Here is an 18,445-nt window from a genome sequence, read left to right as displayed (position 1 = left end):
GGCCATAATTTCCCAGATTCTACAGAAACAATCTTTGGAGGAATATGAAGTCGAACATTTTTAGGTAATTTTTGATCCTAGGTATAATGATGGAACAAGATTATAATGTGCACAATTATTTGTTTTCTTTTCCTTTTGTAACATCATTCCATGCTTCACAACTGGTTCTGCGAAAACAAACAAATGGCAACGAACATGTATGATTCAGCATTTTAAACTCATAAAAATTACAACACCACCATAATTAAAGGAATAAAATGGAATTTAAATTACACACATTTATTTTGTATTAAGCATAGGCTTATTACAGAAAAGGATTTTTTGAAGTTAAAAAAGTGCAGCCATCATGTGTAAAACGTATAATATGCCTGATCATCTGTACCCTGACTCTAAAGTATTTTTTAAAATGAGAGGAAAAGACAGTGCAACTTCTTGATGGATCCTGTCATGTCCATGGTGGCCCAGATCTGTCCTATTTGCTAGTGTCTCATCCCCTGTGACTCTCAAGATAGCATTTGGGGCATATGAGACCTAGATTTTAAACCTAAAATCCAGGTTTGCACTATTGCACTGGTTCCCACAGACTTTTGGCTGGTAGAAATAAACTGAGAATAGGAAAGGATTATTTGGTACTAAGATGCACAAAAGAACCTTAAGATCCCCAGGTATTACAGGTTTCAATGTGTGTGCATGCATTTGTGCACAAATGCATATAGAACCCACTCTTTCTTCCCCATCCTGGACATGGAAATATGTCTGCATGGAGTCTCTCTCCCCCACAAATGATAAATTTATTGCAATTTTCCCTATACAGAAGGGGAAAAAAAAAGTTGGCTCCTGAGATTCCAGTTTCTCTCCAATTTTTTACAATAAAACCCCTTTCTTTCTTTGTTAACCTCTCTGCCAAATCTAAATGAGGATAGTAAAACATGTTGAAGCAATAAGCAAGTACAATGGGGAACAACTAAAGATCCTAGCTATGTTTAGTATAGTGAGGAGGGGCAGGATAGATTTTGTTTCCAGGCATTTAAAAGATGAGACAGCTACTCCTGTAAATGCATCATGTTGTCTCCCCTAGTAAATATAATCTCACATGCATCTAAAAGAACCACCACCACCACCCTTGCATCTGTCAGTATTTTCTTTTTCTCCTAGGTGCTATAAATTCAATTTTTCTTCCTTTAAACTAGCCATAGCTGAAGGAATCTTTCTAGGAGTATCGATAATCATTTTCTCCATAATCCACACAGATCTGACTTGTTACAATTAAATTCAACTAAACCAAAGAAGAAAACACATTAGCACATGAGAATCACCGAGCAAAAATTCTGCATTATCTCTTGGCCTAATAGTACTGAATTGCAGATAAAGATAGCCATCCTCCTAACATTACAGCTTGCTATTGAACTAGGATTAAAGGATCCTTTGGAGTTGAAGTGAACAATAATGGTTTTGTTGTTAATGGTAAATGAAATTCTCTTCAAGAGGGGGAATGAAGAATGGCAAAAGACAGTATGATTTAAGTCCTGCACCAGCATTTTTAGACCAACAAACCTCAGCACTCTGTTCATTACATGACAGACAAGGATTCAAAAAGGACAGGAAAACCTTTTAAATTATGCTCTGGTACCCAGTATTTCATTTCACATGCCACTAAGGTAATGCTCAAGATCCTGCAAGGTAGACTTCAGCAATTCATGGAGCGAGAATTGCCAGATGTACAAGCTGGGTTTAGAAAAGGCAGAGGAACTAGGGACCAAATTGCCAATATCCGATGGATAATGGAAAAGGCCAGGGAGTTTCAGAAAAACATCTATTTCTGTTTTATTGACTATTCTAAAGCCTTTGACTGTGTGGACCATAACAAATTGTGGCAAGTTCTTAGTGGTATGGGGATACCAAGTCATCTTGTATGCCTCCTGAAGAATCTGTATAACGACCAAGTAGCAACAGTAAGAACAGACCACGGAACAACGGACTGGTTTATGATTGGGAAAGGAGTACGGCAGGGCTGTATACTCTCACCCTACCTATTCAACTTGTACGCAGAACACATCATGCGACAAGCTGGGCTTGAGGAATCCAAGGCTGGAGTTAAAATCGCGGGAAGAAACATTAACAATCTCAGATATGCAGATGATACCACTTTGATGGCTGAAAGCGAAGAGGAACTGAGGAGCCTTATGATGAAGGTGAAAGAAGAAAGTGCAAAAGCTGGCTTGCAGCTAAACCTCAAAAAAACCAAGATTATGGCAACCAGCTTGATTGATAACTGGCAAATAGAGGGAGAAAATGTAGAAGCAGTGAAAGACTTTGTATTTCTAGGTGCAAAGATTACTGCAGATGCTGATTGCAGTCAGGAAATCAGAAGACGCTTAATCCTTGGGAGAAGAGCAATGACCAATCTCGATAAAATAGTTAAGAGCAGAGACATCACACTGACAACAGAGGTCCGCAGAGTTAAAGCAATGGTGTTCCCCGTAGTAACATATGGCTGCGAGAGCTGGACCATAAGGAAGGCTGAGAGAAGGAAGATCGATGCTTTTGAACTGTGGTGTTGGAGGAAAATTCTGAGAGTGCCTTGGACTGCAAGAAGATCAAACCAGTCCATCCTCCAGGAAATAAAGCCAGACTGCTCACTTGAGGGAATGATATTAAAGGCAAAACTGAAATACTTTGGCCACATAATGAGAAGACAGGACACCCTGGAGAAGATGCTGATGCTAGGGAGAGTGGAGGGCAAAAGGAAAAGGGGCCGACCAAGGGCAAGGTGGATGGATGATATTCTAGAGGTGACAGACTCGTCCCTGGGGGAGCTGGGGGTGTTGACGACCAACAGGAAGCTCTGGCGTGGGCCGGTCCATGAAGTCACGAAGAGTCGGAAGCGACTAAACGAATAAACAACAATACCCAATATTAATCAGGCCAGGGCTGCAACTTTGGGGCGGGGGGAAGCGGGGCATGTGCCCCAGGCGCCGTGCTGGGGGGTGCCAAAATGAGTGCGGAATCTATGTTTGCCCTGGGTGACACAGACCCTAGTTGCGGGCCCGAATCAGGCAAGCACTATTTCTTAACATCTTAGACCTGGCTTTTCCACTGAGAAGAATGAAGAGAGCTGTTTGTTTGGTTTCCCCCCACCCTCACTTTTTAGGAGTCATAAAGCAAAACCAAGGATTAGTTGTTTAACTCATTAGGACTGATTTTTTTTACTGCCAAAAAGTAATTTGAAGCACTTTGCTACTTTGCATCTCAGCCAGATGGAAGACAGGAAAGGTATTTGCTGTTCTCCCTCAGGCAGCAAAATGTTTTGTGCCAGGCCTTGCTTGTGCCTGAATCTGAGAAGCCACTGTTCCTAATCTTATTTCTGAAGAGAATTTGGAAAGAAATTTTCTTCAAACTTCTTTCTGCTAGTGAATACCACACACATGGATCAGAGGTCAGTAATGATCTCAGGTGATGGGCACCATTTTATGGTCCTTGGGAATGGCACAGACGCAGAACACTAAATGGTTGAAGATATGTGGCAACTGCAGAAATTATTGAAAGAATATTTCTAATTATTTGGAGTCTTTGGGGGAAGCTACTCTATTGAACCTGTTTTAAAGCAATTTAAATGTATATATTTAAAATTGATGAGCCTTTACACTCAAGAGAATTCTAATGTAGTGTAGTCTTGACTGTTCCACTTCTACACAAAAGCTTTTGAATCTCCCACCCCAGGGAAATAAGTCTGGCCTCGTTATTACTGGTTTCAAGAGAAGACATGTTGATTCTAGACAGCTCTGGGGATTATGCTGAGCTCTAAAATACTTTATTGGTTGCTGTTCATGTAACACTTTCAAGCTTACTGGGTGTTTATTATAGCTACCAGTTCACACCAGCAAAAATCAAGACCACCACCGGACTAACTAAAGTTTTCTCTACATCTTTGCTGCCATCTAGGGGTCATCTGGACTTCTGTGACCCATATGCATGTGCATACAAACATCTACTTGCTTCTCTGCAAACTGATTTTCAGAGGATGGATGGGCTACAATATATATTATTTTAAAAACTAAGTAACTGTACTGTAGGGGCAGAAATAAAATCCTAAATTCCGATCATAGGATTGGAAAGTACCTTGGTAGTCTAATCCCCTGTTATGTGCAGGATCACTACAGCATCTTGAACAGATGATCATCCAACCTCTGCTTAAAGACCTCCAATGAAGGAAAATATATACTACTTGGTGTGGTAGCTTGTTCTACTGCTTGTACAGTAAGCATGTTCCTCCTCTGGAGCAATAGAGGGTAAGAGTGCTGTGTGAGAACTCTTCAGATATTTGAAGGCTGCTATCATATCTCCCCTCAATTACAACTGTTCTTCATATGGCTTGCTTTCACCACGTTGAAAGATCTCCTCAGAACTCATTCAAATTTGTCACTGCCTTTTTTTTTTCCTTATTGTGGTGCCCAGAACTGGACACAGCACTCAGGCCTGACCAGATCAGAGTAGAGCAGAATAATTACCTCATGGGAGCTAGACTCTGTGTTCCTGTTAATTTGTCTTTTTAGCAGATGCATCACCCTGTTAACTCATGTTCCGCTACCTCAACAAAGGTATCCAGCTCCCTTTCACAAGTACTCTGGCCAGCCCAGGTTTTCCCTATCCTATAAGTGTGCTTTACATTTTCCTGCCCCAATGAAGAACTTTACATTTCTTCCTGTTAAATTCCATCCTATTCCTTCCAGCCCACTGCTCAGTTGTCTAGATCTTTTCAAATCTTCTTCCTTTCATCTACGGTATTAATCATCCCCCCTAGCTTAATGTCATCTGCAAACTTTATAAATGTCCCCTCAACTCCCTCATTCAAGTAAGTGATGAAAATGTTGAACCAAACAGGGCCCATGACAGAGTCCTGTAGCATTCCACTCAATACTTTCCTCCAAGCTGAAGTGGAGCCATTCAGGAGCAATCTATGGATGTGATCTTTCAGCTAACTGTGAAGCCATTAACAATGACATCATCCTGTCTGTATTTGATCATTTTATGAATATCATGAGGCTCTCTACTGAAGGCTTTTCTGAGATCTAGGTACACTATGTCTATGGCATTCCCTGATCTATTAAGCTATTAACTCTGTCAAAGAAGGAATAAGGTTAGTCTGGCACAGTTTGTTTGCAACAAACCATGCTGGCTCCTGCTAATTGTAGAATGCCTATCCAAGTTAACACAAATATGTTGTTTAGACAGCACGCTGACAAATAAATTCATAGGGCTTAATTGGTGCTAGGGTACACCCCATCCCTTGGTCAAAAGGAATGATACTTACATTTTCAATGCACGATGGCTGAGTTCATACAATAAATTAAGCCACCAAAAAGCAAAGCATATTTTGATTCAGTATAACATATGAATTCAGCTAGAAGAAGCTCGTATAAATGTCTTTTAAAGAACCAGTTTCAAAAGAATGGTATCAATCTGCAGCATATGTACAGAAGTATTGTGTTTCTTTGAAAAATAGTCAACCCTGAATAAAATAAATAAAAATCGTCAAGCGCAGATGGTATAATGGGTAGCATGACACAGAGAAAATTATCTAGCATCTCTGTGTTGCTGGTAGAGAATCTCTGGAAACTGCATGACCAGTCTAACACTGCTTTTTATTATTTTTGTTACTCATTTCAAACAAACAAATATTCACTGTGGTGGAGGAGGCAGTAAGAGGAGAGAAGATGAATCTATGCTTGAAATTGCCATTTTCTAAAAAAGGATCGGACATCTTACAGGAGCAGTGGTGTGCCACTGTCTGCTTAAATTCTGTGTTTTACTAGGCTAATGCATTCTTTATTAATTCTATAACAGCTGGATGGAAGGAACAGAGATCAACCCCTCAATGTTTCACAGTTCAGGCTTTTGATTAAACTTTAAGAATGCACAATCATATAAATCAAATCAAACATTAACTACATCTGTGTTGCAATGCCTGCTCTACAAGAGCTCCTTATGGGGGGTTATTTTAAGGGATACATTAATGCACATAGAAAGGGTATAGGACATGTTAGCATAAAGGCCGTCATTAACATTCGGTTATTTTACTACTAGTCAGATGGAGACCTACAAAAGGCTTATCCAAGGGAGAGATCAAAATTTTATTTATTTAATTTCATTTAAAAGATTTGTATGGCTGCCCATCTTAGAGAACAGCACACCCAAGTGCTGTCAACAACATCAAACTATTAAGTATGCCTGCACAAAAAAGCTGTTGAAATCCACAAACATCCCAACAGCTTCAACAAGAAAGAAAAAAATCTGAAGGCTAACAAAGCCTGGTTACCTGCCCTACACCACACCAAGATCCTGCCCAAAAACAGGACTGACCAGGAAATCAGCTCCCAAATATGGGCAAATCAGAAAGTTGCCTGGATAAGGACCCAATCAGAACTTATCTGCTCAGACTAACCAACCAGAATCCAGCACAAAGAATCAATCAGGAATCAGCACTCCAAAAATGACCAATCAGAAACTGGCATGAACAAAGGACCAATCAGGAACCAACACCACCAAAACAATCCATCTGGATCAAGCACAAAGAAAGAACCAATCAATCACCAACCTGCACCAATCAGAAACCAGCTCAGCTAAGGACCAATCAGAAGTCAGGACACCTGGCTGCAAAGGCAGGAGCCCAGTCAGCTCGTGCTCAGTTGCTTGCGGTCTGTACAGCAGACCACCTTGCCTCTGAAGATGCTAGGCACAGGTCCTGGTGAAGTGTCAGGAAATCTGTTGTCTAGATCACAATCACTAAACCCTGAAGCCCAACACTGCCCAAACTTACCACAGTCTCTACATCTGTGCTGAAGGTGTATTTTTTTTGTCATCTGAACATGCACAAGGGAAAGCTGTTTGGGTCATTTCCCCTTCCAAAGTTATTTAGCATATAACTGTAGATGCTGGATGTAAAATTGTAACAGTGAAAACCTTAAGAGGGCAATCCTATACAAATCTCAGATACTTCCTGCTTCAAGGCCAAAATTCACCAGAACATAGGGCTCAAGGACTTCAACTTTTAAAAAATGATTCTAATTTTAAAAATTAAACATGACTAAAATCTCATGAATTAGCCAAGTCATGCAGTTCTTAGGTGAAATTGCATTTTTGATCATTTTTAATTTTTTTAAATTAATATTTTGGCTTTTTAAAAAATGTGGAGGGAGGTTCCTGAAACACAGAGTGAGATCACAAAATGCGGCTCATTGCCTATTGGAGCAATGAGATCTGCTCTTGAGATAAATGCACAGTTGACAACAGTCTTAATCAGAGTGAAAGCATACTGTTTAAACTGGAATACATATTTAATCTAATTCATTTAGCCTAAATTCCAAGCAAATCTTCCTGCTACTGTTCTAAAGAACTCACATAATTATGGACTCATGTAATTCCAGATATGTAATATCAGCCTCATCCCACCAAGCTTTCAGCTGCAGATTGAGGAAGACATCTGGGAAATATTAAAATATTTTTGTAGTATTTCAACGTCTGTTGGTATTAGTAATACTGTCACACTTAAGAATTACTAAGAGATATAAAACTAAAAAGCATGTAATATGAGACCTTGGACTTGCAAAGCCAGTACTCTAAACATAAGCAGTAGCCCTTCTGAGATTGGAAAACTATAGTAAGTTGACCACAAATTCCCTCTTCACTGATTGGAGCAAATATATTTGCATAACTTTACAATTTATTTTAGGGATTCAGTTATTGGGTTTAAATCCTTACCCTTGAGAAAATTATTTAAAAAATAAAGAGAGAGCTCTTCATAATTCTGGGTATGGTCTGGGACAAAGATGTTTGGGTTTCTCAATTAAGAAAAAGGGCAGCTGAAGGAGGAAATTTCCTATCTAAATACTGACAACATTGTGCATAGTGTACCTCACTGTTCTTAATTAATCTTGAAAAGGTAAGCAGAATTAGATCTAGCTAGTGTTTGGATGGGAGACCACCAGAAAATACCAGGGCTGTAAGTGGGATTGAGAATTTGACAGGGATGCACATGGGGTATAATAAAAAAAGTCAAGATACTGGCCACAATGATGTGATAGAAGCCCTGCCTCTTTTTAATGTGTGTCACACCATCTTGACTTTTTTTACCATACCCTGCAGACATCCCTGGAAGTTGAGAAAACATCCAGAAAGAAATCAATAGCAAACTACTTCAATATTGTTGGCAAGAAAACTACAAGAACTGGTCAATTAAGTCACCAAGATTTGACTGAAAGAAAATTATCCATTTTAAAATAAGTGGATGGAGAACATTTTCCTTCCTGTTTCACAAAGAGTTTGCATGGGAAATTTGGACTGATTTTGTTTAACTTGAAATTATTTGTACACTTTGAAATTATTTATAACGGTTTAAATTTTTCTTAAATGTCTCAAATTATAGATGCTGCTAGAATTAAGGACTGGAAGAAAAATGCACAAAGCTGTCTCACATGGAGACCTAACAACTGATATTGTTGTCTTAAAAATCCATCTCTGCATATTTCTCCACATTTCTTATTAAGGCCTCAGAACCAACACAGCTATAAAATAGAAACAGATCTACCTCTCTAATGAAAAGTCCTTACATTTTATATTGTTAGACCATTCCTGCACAGAATGTAATGCCATCTACCCTGATGAGGATAAACGTTTGCCTAGTCTAAATGAAATTGCCTATAATCCGATGTGCTCAACCATTGAGCTGGTGTTAATTGATTAATGTATCTAGCTGGTTAATATATGAATTAAACTGAGGCTGGCAGAAGTTGGAGTAGGATCCATTGATTGATCTCAGAACAATCTGGAATACCTACTTCCCTTACTATCTGCTGCTAAAGCCAAGAACAATTTTAAAGAGGCAATAGCATGCATTTCAACCACGAGACTATCAGCTCAAAATCCTTAGATGTGAGATAGAACAGGAGGAGGAAACCAAATAAAAGGAATAGATTCTGATGAAAGCTGGAAATGAAAATGAAAATTCTGCTGGATCTGTAAGCAAAGTAAGATTTCTTGGGGATATCATACCCCTTCATATTATGATGTTAAATGCGCCTCTTTCATAATGTAGTTTACACATCAAAAGGTACCTAACAAATACAACTGGTAGCAACTCTCTCCAAGATTGGAGAGAGTTGTGTCTTTGTTTAACCTAGGGGTCCCCAAACTCTCCAGTCGCTGACCCCTTCATGAAGTTTCAGATTGTTCTCTGACCCCCAAACATTATATGAAAATAATTTGATAAATACTACTTTATTATGAATAATAATGACAACTGACCATCCAACCCTGGGTAACACTGTCTCACCACTAGCCCCCTCACCTTCAGGACTAGGGACTGGCGTGGAGCTCTACAGAGACCCCAAAAGTTCAATTGACCCGAATCAACCTTCCATCATTTATCAACTACTTATTGACCCCCAGCAATTTACTGACCCCCTTTTGACCTCCAGCCATTTATTGACCCTTGGATAGTCCCATTGACCCTTGGGGGTTGATATTGACTATTTTGGGGAACCCTGGTTTAACCTGTGCCTTTTAACTAGAGATTCCTGCATGCTCTGCGATTGGGATGCAGCTCTGCATGGGATATTTCTGAAAAAGAGGATACCTTATAAAAGTCCTCCATAAGCACAACAGAGGCTTTATAAGATGTTATAAACTTCCTAAGGTTTATATGCAACTTCCCACATGAAAGGGCAGGGCAAGGTACATCATGAAGCTGCACCCTATGGTGAGGACTCTCAGATATTGTGATAGAGAACTTGATTCCATCCTCTGATAATCACACTGAAGCCAGACTCTTCAATAATGAACTTTTCAGCGTTAGAAAAACAATGCTAAAGTCAGCATAAAAGTCAAAGCGAAAGAATGCAACTACACTGGCAATTTAGTTTTGCATTTTTGATTATTTCATTTGCTCTATAAAAGTTCCTCAGTATGTATTATTTACTTTGCATATTTATATCCTGCTTTGAATGTGAACCATGACAAAATGCTTACAGTATCTTAATAAGTATAAATGTGAAGCAATAATAATTGGTTTGTAAAAGCCATACAACACTAATCCCGAAAAACTAAATAGCAGGTGCTAAGTTATTGTAATCATCATCAGCTCTGTAATGGAGTAAGTTATTTTACTAGGGCTGCAATCTGAAAGAAATTTAACTCTTAAACACCATTACATTTATTGGGGCTTAATTCCTAATTAGTATGCTCAGCATAATATCTGTTACTGAATTTTTTAAAAAATGCTTGAATATTTGGAGGAAAAAAAACCCACATGGTGAAAGGTGAAAGGTCCCCTGTGCAAGCACGGAGTCATGTCTGACCCTTTGGAGGGAGGCTGCTTTCACGACATTTTCTTGGCAGACTATAGAGCGGGTGGTTTACCATAGCCTTCCCCAGCCGTCACCTTCCCTAGCAAGCTGGGTACTCATTTTACAGACCTCGGAAGGCTGGAAGGCTGAGTCCACCTGAGCCGGCTACCTGAGAATCCAGCTTCCACTGGGAATGAACCCAGTGGGGAGAGTTTCAGTTGCAATATTGCCACTCTGCGCCACACGAGGCTGAATTTTTTAAAAAATGCTTGAATATTTGGGGAAAAAAAACCCATATATGTCATGTAAATATGCAGGTATGTAGATATGGCACATTACTTTATAAAATGGCAGAAAATACTTTTTTAGAAACATCAGTAAATGGTTCATATCAGGCATATGAAATGCTTTCAAAAAGTGATTTGAAAAATATTTACAAAGATAAATAAAACATTTCCCCAGAGACAGAAAGTATTTATTTAGTTAAATTTATTGGCCACCCAACTGCAGTGGACTCTGGAGGAGGAGGAGGAATTGTACCTTTATTACTTTGAATTAATATTACATTTGGGTATGGAACAAACTGGTTTTTTCCCTTCTTCCAAATATAAGCATGTATTGATACATTCTGATGGTACCGAGGGTTATTGGAATGCATATATTAAATGTCATAGACTTAGAAATTACAGCAATTAAACAACATCCCAACTTCCTGCTCCTGTAAACATATAACCCTACTGCTAAGTAAGAAAGAAATACAACCAACCAACAAACTATGATGCTGTGGTAGGCTTTTTTAAAAAGACATCGATTTAAACAGAAGCAATGAAATGACTGCCCCTCTTTCTCCAGTTTTCAGATTTAGTTCACATATAGTAAAGAATTTCCTAAACAATTTGCTTTGAAGAAGCAATGTCCAAAAGAACTGAAAGATAAGTCTCTTTTAAGTGTTTTCCTTAGAATCCATTTAGAAAGTTTTAATCAGAGGGATGAAAGCAATCATTTTGGGATGAAAGGCAGCTGTGTTAATCTGTTGCAGCACAAATAGCAAAGAGCCTTGTGGCAAAACACATTTGTTAGTCTTTAAAGTACTACAAGACCTTGTTGCTTTTTAATGCATTGACACAATCAAAAAGAGAAAAAGATTGTTGAGCAGTGTTTCTCAGCCTCAGCACTTTTAAGATGTGTGGACTTCAACTCCCAGAATTCCCCAGCATGTAGGGAAGACTTTGATAGTGTCAGGTTTCCTGCCACAAGGGAATATTCATTAGATATTTGGAGACCTGACTTTACCCCAACACTCCAGCAACTAGCCTTCCATGAAATCCATCTAAAGATCTCTTTTCTCCTTTAATATACTTGCCACCTCCCTTTCCTCTTCAGTGTGGAGTCTCATTTCTAACTAGAAGCTACCAAAATACGTTTAAAAAAAGAAAAACGAAATCTGTATTCAAAGCAAGTTAATCTGGCATCTTGCATAGCCATCCATCTCATCCAACATCTCTCCACATCAGTGCATAGAAACTCAGGTTTTACTTCACTGTTATATTCAGAATAAGCACAAAGAATGGGTGAAAAGAGAAAATCATTTAAAAAAATCTTGTGGCCTTACAGAGAATCAGCTTCTTCCCCAATGTGTATATGCTCAGGTACCACACAGCTAGTTGTACATATCCATCCCTGTCAAGCATCCCTTGCAGAATGAGGTCAGGAGATCAGGGAGAGGAAAACTCAGCCCAATAATACAGTTCCTAAGGTAGTGAATTGCATAACTGGATTCCATCATTTCTCCCAGCCACTCCCACTCCTCAACTTGTTTCACACAAGTTCAGTACTGCAGGATTGCATAAGGGACATAAATCTGTTTCTTGGCAGGTGGAAATTAAAAACAGAACAAGAGATTAAGCACAGGAAAATCCTTTGTTTAAAGACAACTCTGTAACTGTGAAAAAATGTACTGCAAATCTTCTTTAAATTTCACACTCAGAGGAGGGCCATCTGCAAGGTCCAGAAAATAAGTATAGACCAACGGTTTGTCGATTTGCAATCTATAGAAATCTAGCACATACACACACCCATGTCAAAGGAGAAATAAACACATGTAAAAATCATTGTATCAGAGCAAAGGGAAAGTAATCATAACCCATGGGAACAAAAAATACCCCAATCTCAGTTCAAGCTGGTTCTCTCAAATAAAGCTCACCACATTCAAAGTAGATTTAAATAAAATTTATAGTACGTATTTATTTATTTATTATTATTTATTATTCAAATTTAATTACCACCCATCTCCCCCAAAAGATTGATGTCTATAGTCTTTAAAATGACTTCTATCCATTCCCAGAACACACAACAGTTGGCAACTGGGAGAATTTCAATGTTTCTTACTAAAACATTACACCTGATAATGTATTGAAAATCCGTATAAAAGGCTAAAATGCATAATTATAAATGATAAAGGAGCATTGTGGAACTTCGGAAGGAAACCAAATTCCCTCTCCTCTATCTCTTTCTGATGCCTCTAATACCGCCCTTAGCGCCGGAATAGGCGCAAGATGCGTGAGGCCCTTTGTTTAGCATCTTTCGGTACCTCGCCTTTTACCTGTAGATGCAGTTGCCATGGCAATGGGCGGAGGTTCCTCGGCGACGCGGAATGCCGCTGCCGGTGCCTGCGCGCCTTCACCTTCCCAGAGCCCTGCAGACGCTCCGGCTGTATTGTCATCTTCCGCGCCGTCCCCAGCCCAATGCTCCTCGGAGCTCTGGAGAAACGGCGGCGACGACATTCTAGCTAGCTCGCAGGGCGGATTAGCTCAGCAGTCAAAACCGGAGGACGCGGGTGGGGAAAAAGAAGAGAGGAAAGTCGGCGGTGGCGGCGACCGCTGGGGTAGGCGTTCGTGTGACTGCTGGCAGGAGCCGCTCTGGGGAGATGGGCGGCTGCCTCGAGAAGAGACGGCAGCCTGGTACTACTGTTACGGCTTGCCTCCGCCGCTAGCGCCTTTTACGCAGGTGCAACTTGGGCGTTGAGTTGGAGTCTCCAGCCCTTGCGTCACCCGGTGGCTGGCATATCACAGAGCAGGGAAAGAGCTGCTTGGCCCTTTAAACTCTGCCCCGTTTAACTGCTTCGTCTCAGTGGCAGGAGGCCTAAATCGATTTTGAGTGCTGAAACAAAAAACAAACACTGGATGGAAAAGGCTTTGTGAAATGTTCCTTTATTCATTGCCACAACCCTCAATGCACTATGCTAACAGAGATAGATACTTCAAGCTTGCCTTTGATCATGTGTGCACATTTATCCATCCTACACCTAAACTCCTGATTATTGAATATTTTAAACCAATTTTTTAATGGGCTTTAACAAATTCTATAGTACTGGGATTGGATTTTAAGGCAGGAAGTTGGAAAGCAGAATAGCAAATGTAACAACCAACCAATTACATTTTAGAATCTACATAGCTCAGGCACCTCCACACATGGCATTTACACTGTGCCCAGTTAAGCTCAATGCCCATGTGATCCCACACTGTAATCTCTGTTAGCCAGCTGATTTCTAGCTCAGTTACCGTTCAGCAGGATTATACTGGAGCCCATGAATACAGCTTTGGGTGAACAGTTTTCTCATTGACAGGAACTTTTTCCTAGTCCTACTTCCCTGCTCCCAAATTCTTTCTCTTCCTTGAAGTATGAAGCTCATGAAAAGCATTTATCAGCTGTATTATACTGAGTAGAGGAATGGTGGCTTACTAGGTTAGCAGCTTCCTCCTCCTGCAAGTGTTTGGGGGTGGGGTGGCGGGTTGCAAAGCATTACGTGCCAAACAACATGCTGTAAATGAGAAAAAGGGGAGGACACTGGCAGGATGCTGACTCATGTGATATCGTGTGTTTCAAAGTCAGCCGCAGTGAGGACACCAAAGGTGGGCTGAAACTGTTTCAGAGAGTTTGGAGGGTGAAAGTAGTAACAGTATGCAAAATACCCTAAGACATATGTATGGGGAAAAAATGAGGGTGATATAGCTCAGTAGTGTACATATGACAAACAAGAAAAATGTTTTTTGTGGCTACCAAGTCTTGTAGCCCCACCCCTTCACATTTAACTGAGCCATTGAACTCAACACCCACCCACTTCCAATTCTCAGTCAGATTTCCTTTAAAGAGTCAGGCAGTTTAATTAAAATATAATGTGCAGGGTTAAACATGATTATTCACAAGTAAGTTGCCTATGCTGATTGAGCTAACCCTCAAATTTGCATAAACTTGGAGCTTTAATTTATATAATAACTCCAAACCAGGTAGGAAATAATGCATTTTTTAAAATTAAAACTTACAGTGGATTTGCAAACTATTCCTCATAAAATACAGAATGGTGCCTTAGTGATCCATCCAGCCAAAGACAGTCTGTTCTACCAATCAAAGCGAATATTTGTAGCTCAGGGTTGAACTGTGGAGTCCTTGGTGCTCTCTAAGCCTTCTTGTTTTCTTGCAGACATTTCATTGCCAGACTAGGCAACATCTTCAGCGCAAAGAGGGAGTGGGCCTTGCTCTCAGTTTATATACCGTGGCTTGCCCTGTTTGTGTTGGTAGGGGGGTTGTTCTCTCCTTGGGAGTTCTTTGATTGGGCTGTTGTTTGCTGCTTGGTTGATTTACCTCTATGTGTCTGTTGATGGCTGCTTTACTGCTTACTTGAGGACAAAGAAACTTACACCCCAGTGAACACCAATCCCATACAGAAACTGGACAACCAGGTAAAAAGAATTCTCAACAACCTCACCAAGAAAGGCCAAATTACGCAAGAAGAACAGAGGTGGATGAAAAGCAGTGGACCCGTCCTCCCACGTTTCTACGGACGCCCCAAGACACACAAGCCGGGCACATCACTTCGGCCCATTGTATCATTACCAGGGACTCCCGCATATAACATAGCTCAGAGACCTTACAGAGAAGAGTGAACATTCGATCAACTCCCCACTACAGTGCCTCCAGAAAATCAAAAACATAAAAATAGAAGATGAGATCATGGTATCATTCGACGTTACAGCTCTCTTCACATCCATAGACCCGGCACTAGTGAAAGAATCTAGGGCTGCAGTTCTGCGCAACACACCTGACCTAGCCAAATACACCAAAATAGAAATACCCAGGACAATGGACCTCATCAACCTCTGCTTTACAATCTACTTTCAGTTTGATGGAGAAATATACCAACAGGTCAAAGGAACACCCATGGGATCACCGATTTCAGGATTTACAGCAGAGATCGTAATGCAGCATCTGGAAAGGATAGCACTCTCACACATAGAACCCAAAGTATGGATCCGGTATGTAGATGACACTTTTGTCATAATACAAAAGAAACAACTGGAAGAAACCCACAAAACCATCAATAACATATTTAATGGAATGAAATTCACAAGGGGGGAAGAAAACAACAACTCACTACCATTCCTGGACATCCTCATCAGTAGAGGAAATGATGGTAAGTTAGAAACACAAGTCTACAGGAAAGCTACCCACACCAACCAAGTGCTCCACTACCAAAGTAACAATCCAACCTCCCACAAGAGAAGCTGTGTAAGAACATTATTCAGACAAGCACTTACACACTGCAGCAACCCAGAACACCAGAAAAAAAAGAAAAAGATCATCTCTACAGCATCTTCCAACAAAATGGATACCCGCTCAACTTTACCAAAAAGTGCCTCACCACCCAACCCACTACAACCCAACCAATGGAAACTATGAAAAGGATAACACTTCCATACATCAGAAACATCTCAGAAACCACCAACAGACTGTTACAACCACATGGCATCACCGTAGCACATAAACCAGCTAAAACTCTTCAAAACATATTAAGCAACCCAAAAGACCCAATAGCCCAAGAAGAAAAAGAAGAAGAGGGTTAAGAGACGCCTAGAGTGCCGCTGGAGGAAGACAAAACCGAACCTGACCGAACACAAGCTAGAGCCGCGATTCAGGCCTACCTTGTGGCGATTAGAGCGGCGAAGCGCCAGTACTTCTCTGCTCTTATTGCGTCCGCAGAATGCCGCCTGGCGGCCCTGTTTAAGATGACCCAATCCCTTTTAGGAAAAGGGGAGTCAGAAATCCATCTACAGGGCCATGCCAAGGAATTTTCGGGGCACCTACAGGATAAAATCGCTTGGATCCAGACTGAGTTGGACTCCGAGCTTGAGACAGAGTCGGAGGAGATACCCAGGGAACGTACTTACCAGGTTATGTGGGACCAGTTCAATCCTGTTGAACCCGAGGAAGTGGACAGGATCCTCCAGACTGTAAATGCTACCACTTGCCAATTAGATCCATGCCCCTCCTGGCTGGTGAAAGCCACCCAGGAGGTGACATGTGGCTGGGTCCAGGCGATGGTAAATACATCCTTGAGTGAGGGGGTGTTCCCAGCAGGCTTTAAGGAAGCGCTGGTGCGCCCCCTCCTCAAGAAACCATCGCTGGACCCTACTATACTGGACAATTTTCACCCAGTCTCCCACCTCCCCTTTTTGGGGAAGGTGGTTGAGAAAGTGGTGGCTTTGCAGCTCCAGAGGATTCTGGATGAAATGGATTATCTAGACCCCTTTCAGTCAGGTTTCAGGCCTGGTTATGGGATGGAAACAGCATTGGTCACACTTATGGATGACCTCTGGCGGGAGCGGGATGGAGGCAGTGCATCCATCCTTGTTCTTCTTGACCTCTCAGCAGCTTTTGATACCATCGACCATGGTATCCTTCTGCACCGATGTAGGGAGTTGGGGGTGGGCGGTGTGGTTCTGCGCTGGTTCACCTCCTTCCTCCAGGGTCGGTCCCAGTCGGTGTTGATAGGGAGCGAGAGATCTGGCCCGCGGCCCCTCCTTTGTGGGGTGCCGCAGGGTTCAGTACTCTCTCCACTCCTTTTTAACATCTACATGAAACCACTGGGTGAGATCATCCATCACTACGGGGTGAGGTATCATCAATATGCAGATGATACCCAATTATACATCTCCATCCCGGGTGAAGTAAGTGATGCTGTGGCCTCCGTTTCCGAGTGCCTGGGGGCTGTGGGGGCCTGGATGGGGGACAACAGGTTGCGGCTGAACCCGGGGAAGATGGAGTGGCTGTGGATTAATGGCTCGATTTCTGGGAAATTGTCACCTTTAGTTCTGGATGGGGTTGCACTGCCCCAGACAGACCCGGTGCCTGACTTGGGGGTCCTCCTGGACTCACGGCTCCTGCTCGAAGAGCAGGTGGCAGCCATGGCTAGGAGGGCCTTTGTGCAACTTCGAGTTGTGCACCAGTTACGCCTCTTCCTGGAACGAGAGGCCCTTTGAACGGTCACTCGTGCCCTGGTTATCTCCCATATGGACTACTGCAATGTGCTCTACATGGGGCTACCCTTGAAGAGTATCCGGAAGCTACAGCTGGTGCAAAATGCAGCCGCGTGGGCAATCTTGGGTTTCCCAAGATCAGCACATGTCACCCCTTTGCTCTGCGAGCTGCATTGGTTGCCAGTATGCTTCCAGGTCCAATTTAAGGTGTTGGTTATCACCTTTAAAGCCCTACATGGCACGGTCCAGGTTACCTAAGGGACCGTTTCCTCCCCATCATATCAACCCATCCCTCCCGGTCATGCAGAGAGGGCATGCTACGGACCCCATCTGTAAGAGAATTCCATCTGGCGGGGTCCAGGAGGCAGGCCTTCTCTGCAACAGCCCCTGCCCTTTGGAATATCCTTCCCCCAGAAGTGAGATTGGCTCCCTCCCTCCTGGACTTTAGGAAACAACTAAAGACCTGGTTCTGTAATTATGCCTGGGGTGGGAAAGAGAGTAGTCATTCCTGGGGATGGTTAGTTTCTTAGAAGGACCCAGCTCTGCCTGCAAATCATAAAGAACTTCCAGCCATCGGAGGTTTTATCGTATTTATTTTATTGTGTATTACAGTGTTTTACAGTTTTATATTTTTCTATTTATGTTTTATTGTAAACTGCCCAGAGTCCCTTTTGGGAGATGGGCGGTGATCAATTTGATTAATTAATTAATTAATTATAAGAAAAAACAGGAGTTATTTACAACATACAATGCAAAGACTGTAACAGCCACTATGTAGGACAGACAGGCAGA

General features: G+C 41.5%; 2 protein-coding genes across 3 annotated transcripts in view; one reads left to right on the top strand and one right to left on the bottom strand.

Annotated features, from left to right (window-relative positions):
- Positions 1-13,180, bottom strand: part of RTN1 (reticulon 1) — a 124,132-nt gene extending 110,952 nt beyond the window's left edge. For both annotated transcript variants that reach the window (XM_063290462.1, XM_063290463.1), the window contains exon 1: positions 12,943-13,180. In XM_063290462.1, coding sequence (XP_063146532.1) covers positions 12,943-13,123 — 181 coding nt within the window. In that variant the 5' untranslated portion in view covers positions 13,124-13,180. The remainder of the gene's footprint in view (positions 1-12,942) is intronic.
- The window catches only part of JKAMP (JNK1/MAPK8 associated membrane protein), a 288,079-nt gene that overhangs the window by 187,147 nt on the left and 82,487 nt on the right, over positions 1-18,445 (top strand). The gene's annotated exons all lie outside the window — the stretch shown is intronic.

This window comes from Candoia aspera, chromosome 1 (assembly GCF_035149785.1).
Source record: "Candoia aspera isolate rCanAsp1 chromosome 1, rCanAsp1.hap2, whole genome shotgun sequence".
Lineage (NCBI taxonomy): Eukaryota > Metazoa > Chordata > Lepidosauria > Squamata > Boidae > Candoia > Candoia aspera.
Note: the sequence above shows the minus strand (reverse complement) of the source record. Positions and strands in the feature narration are given on the sequence as shown.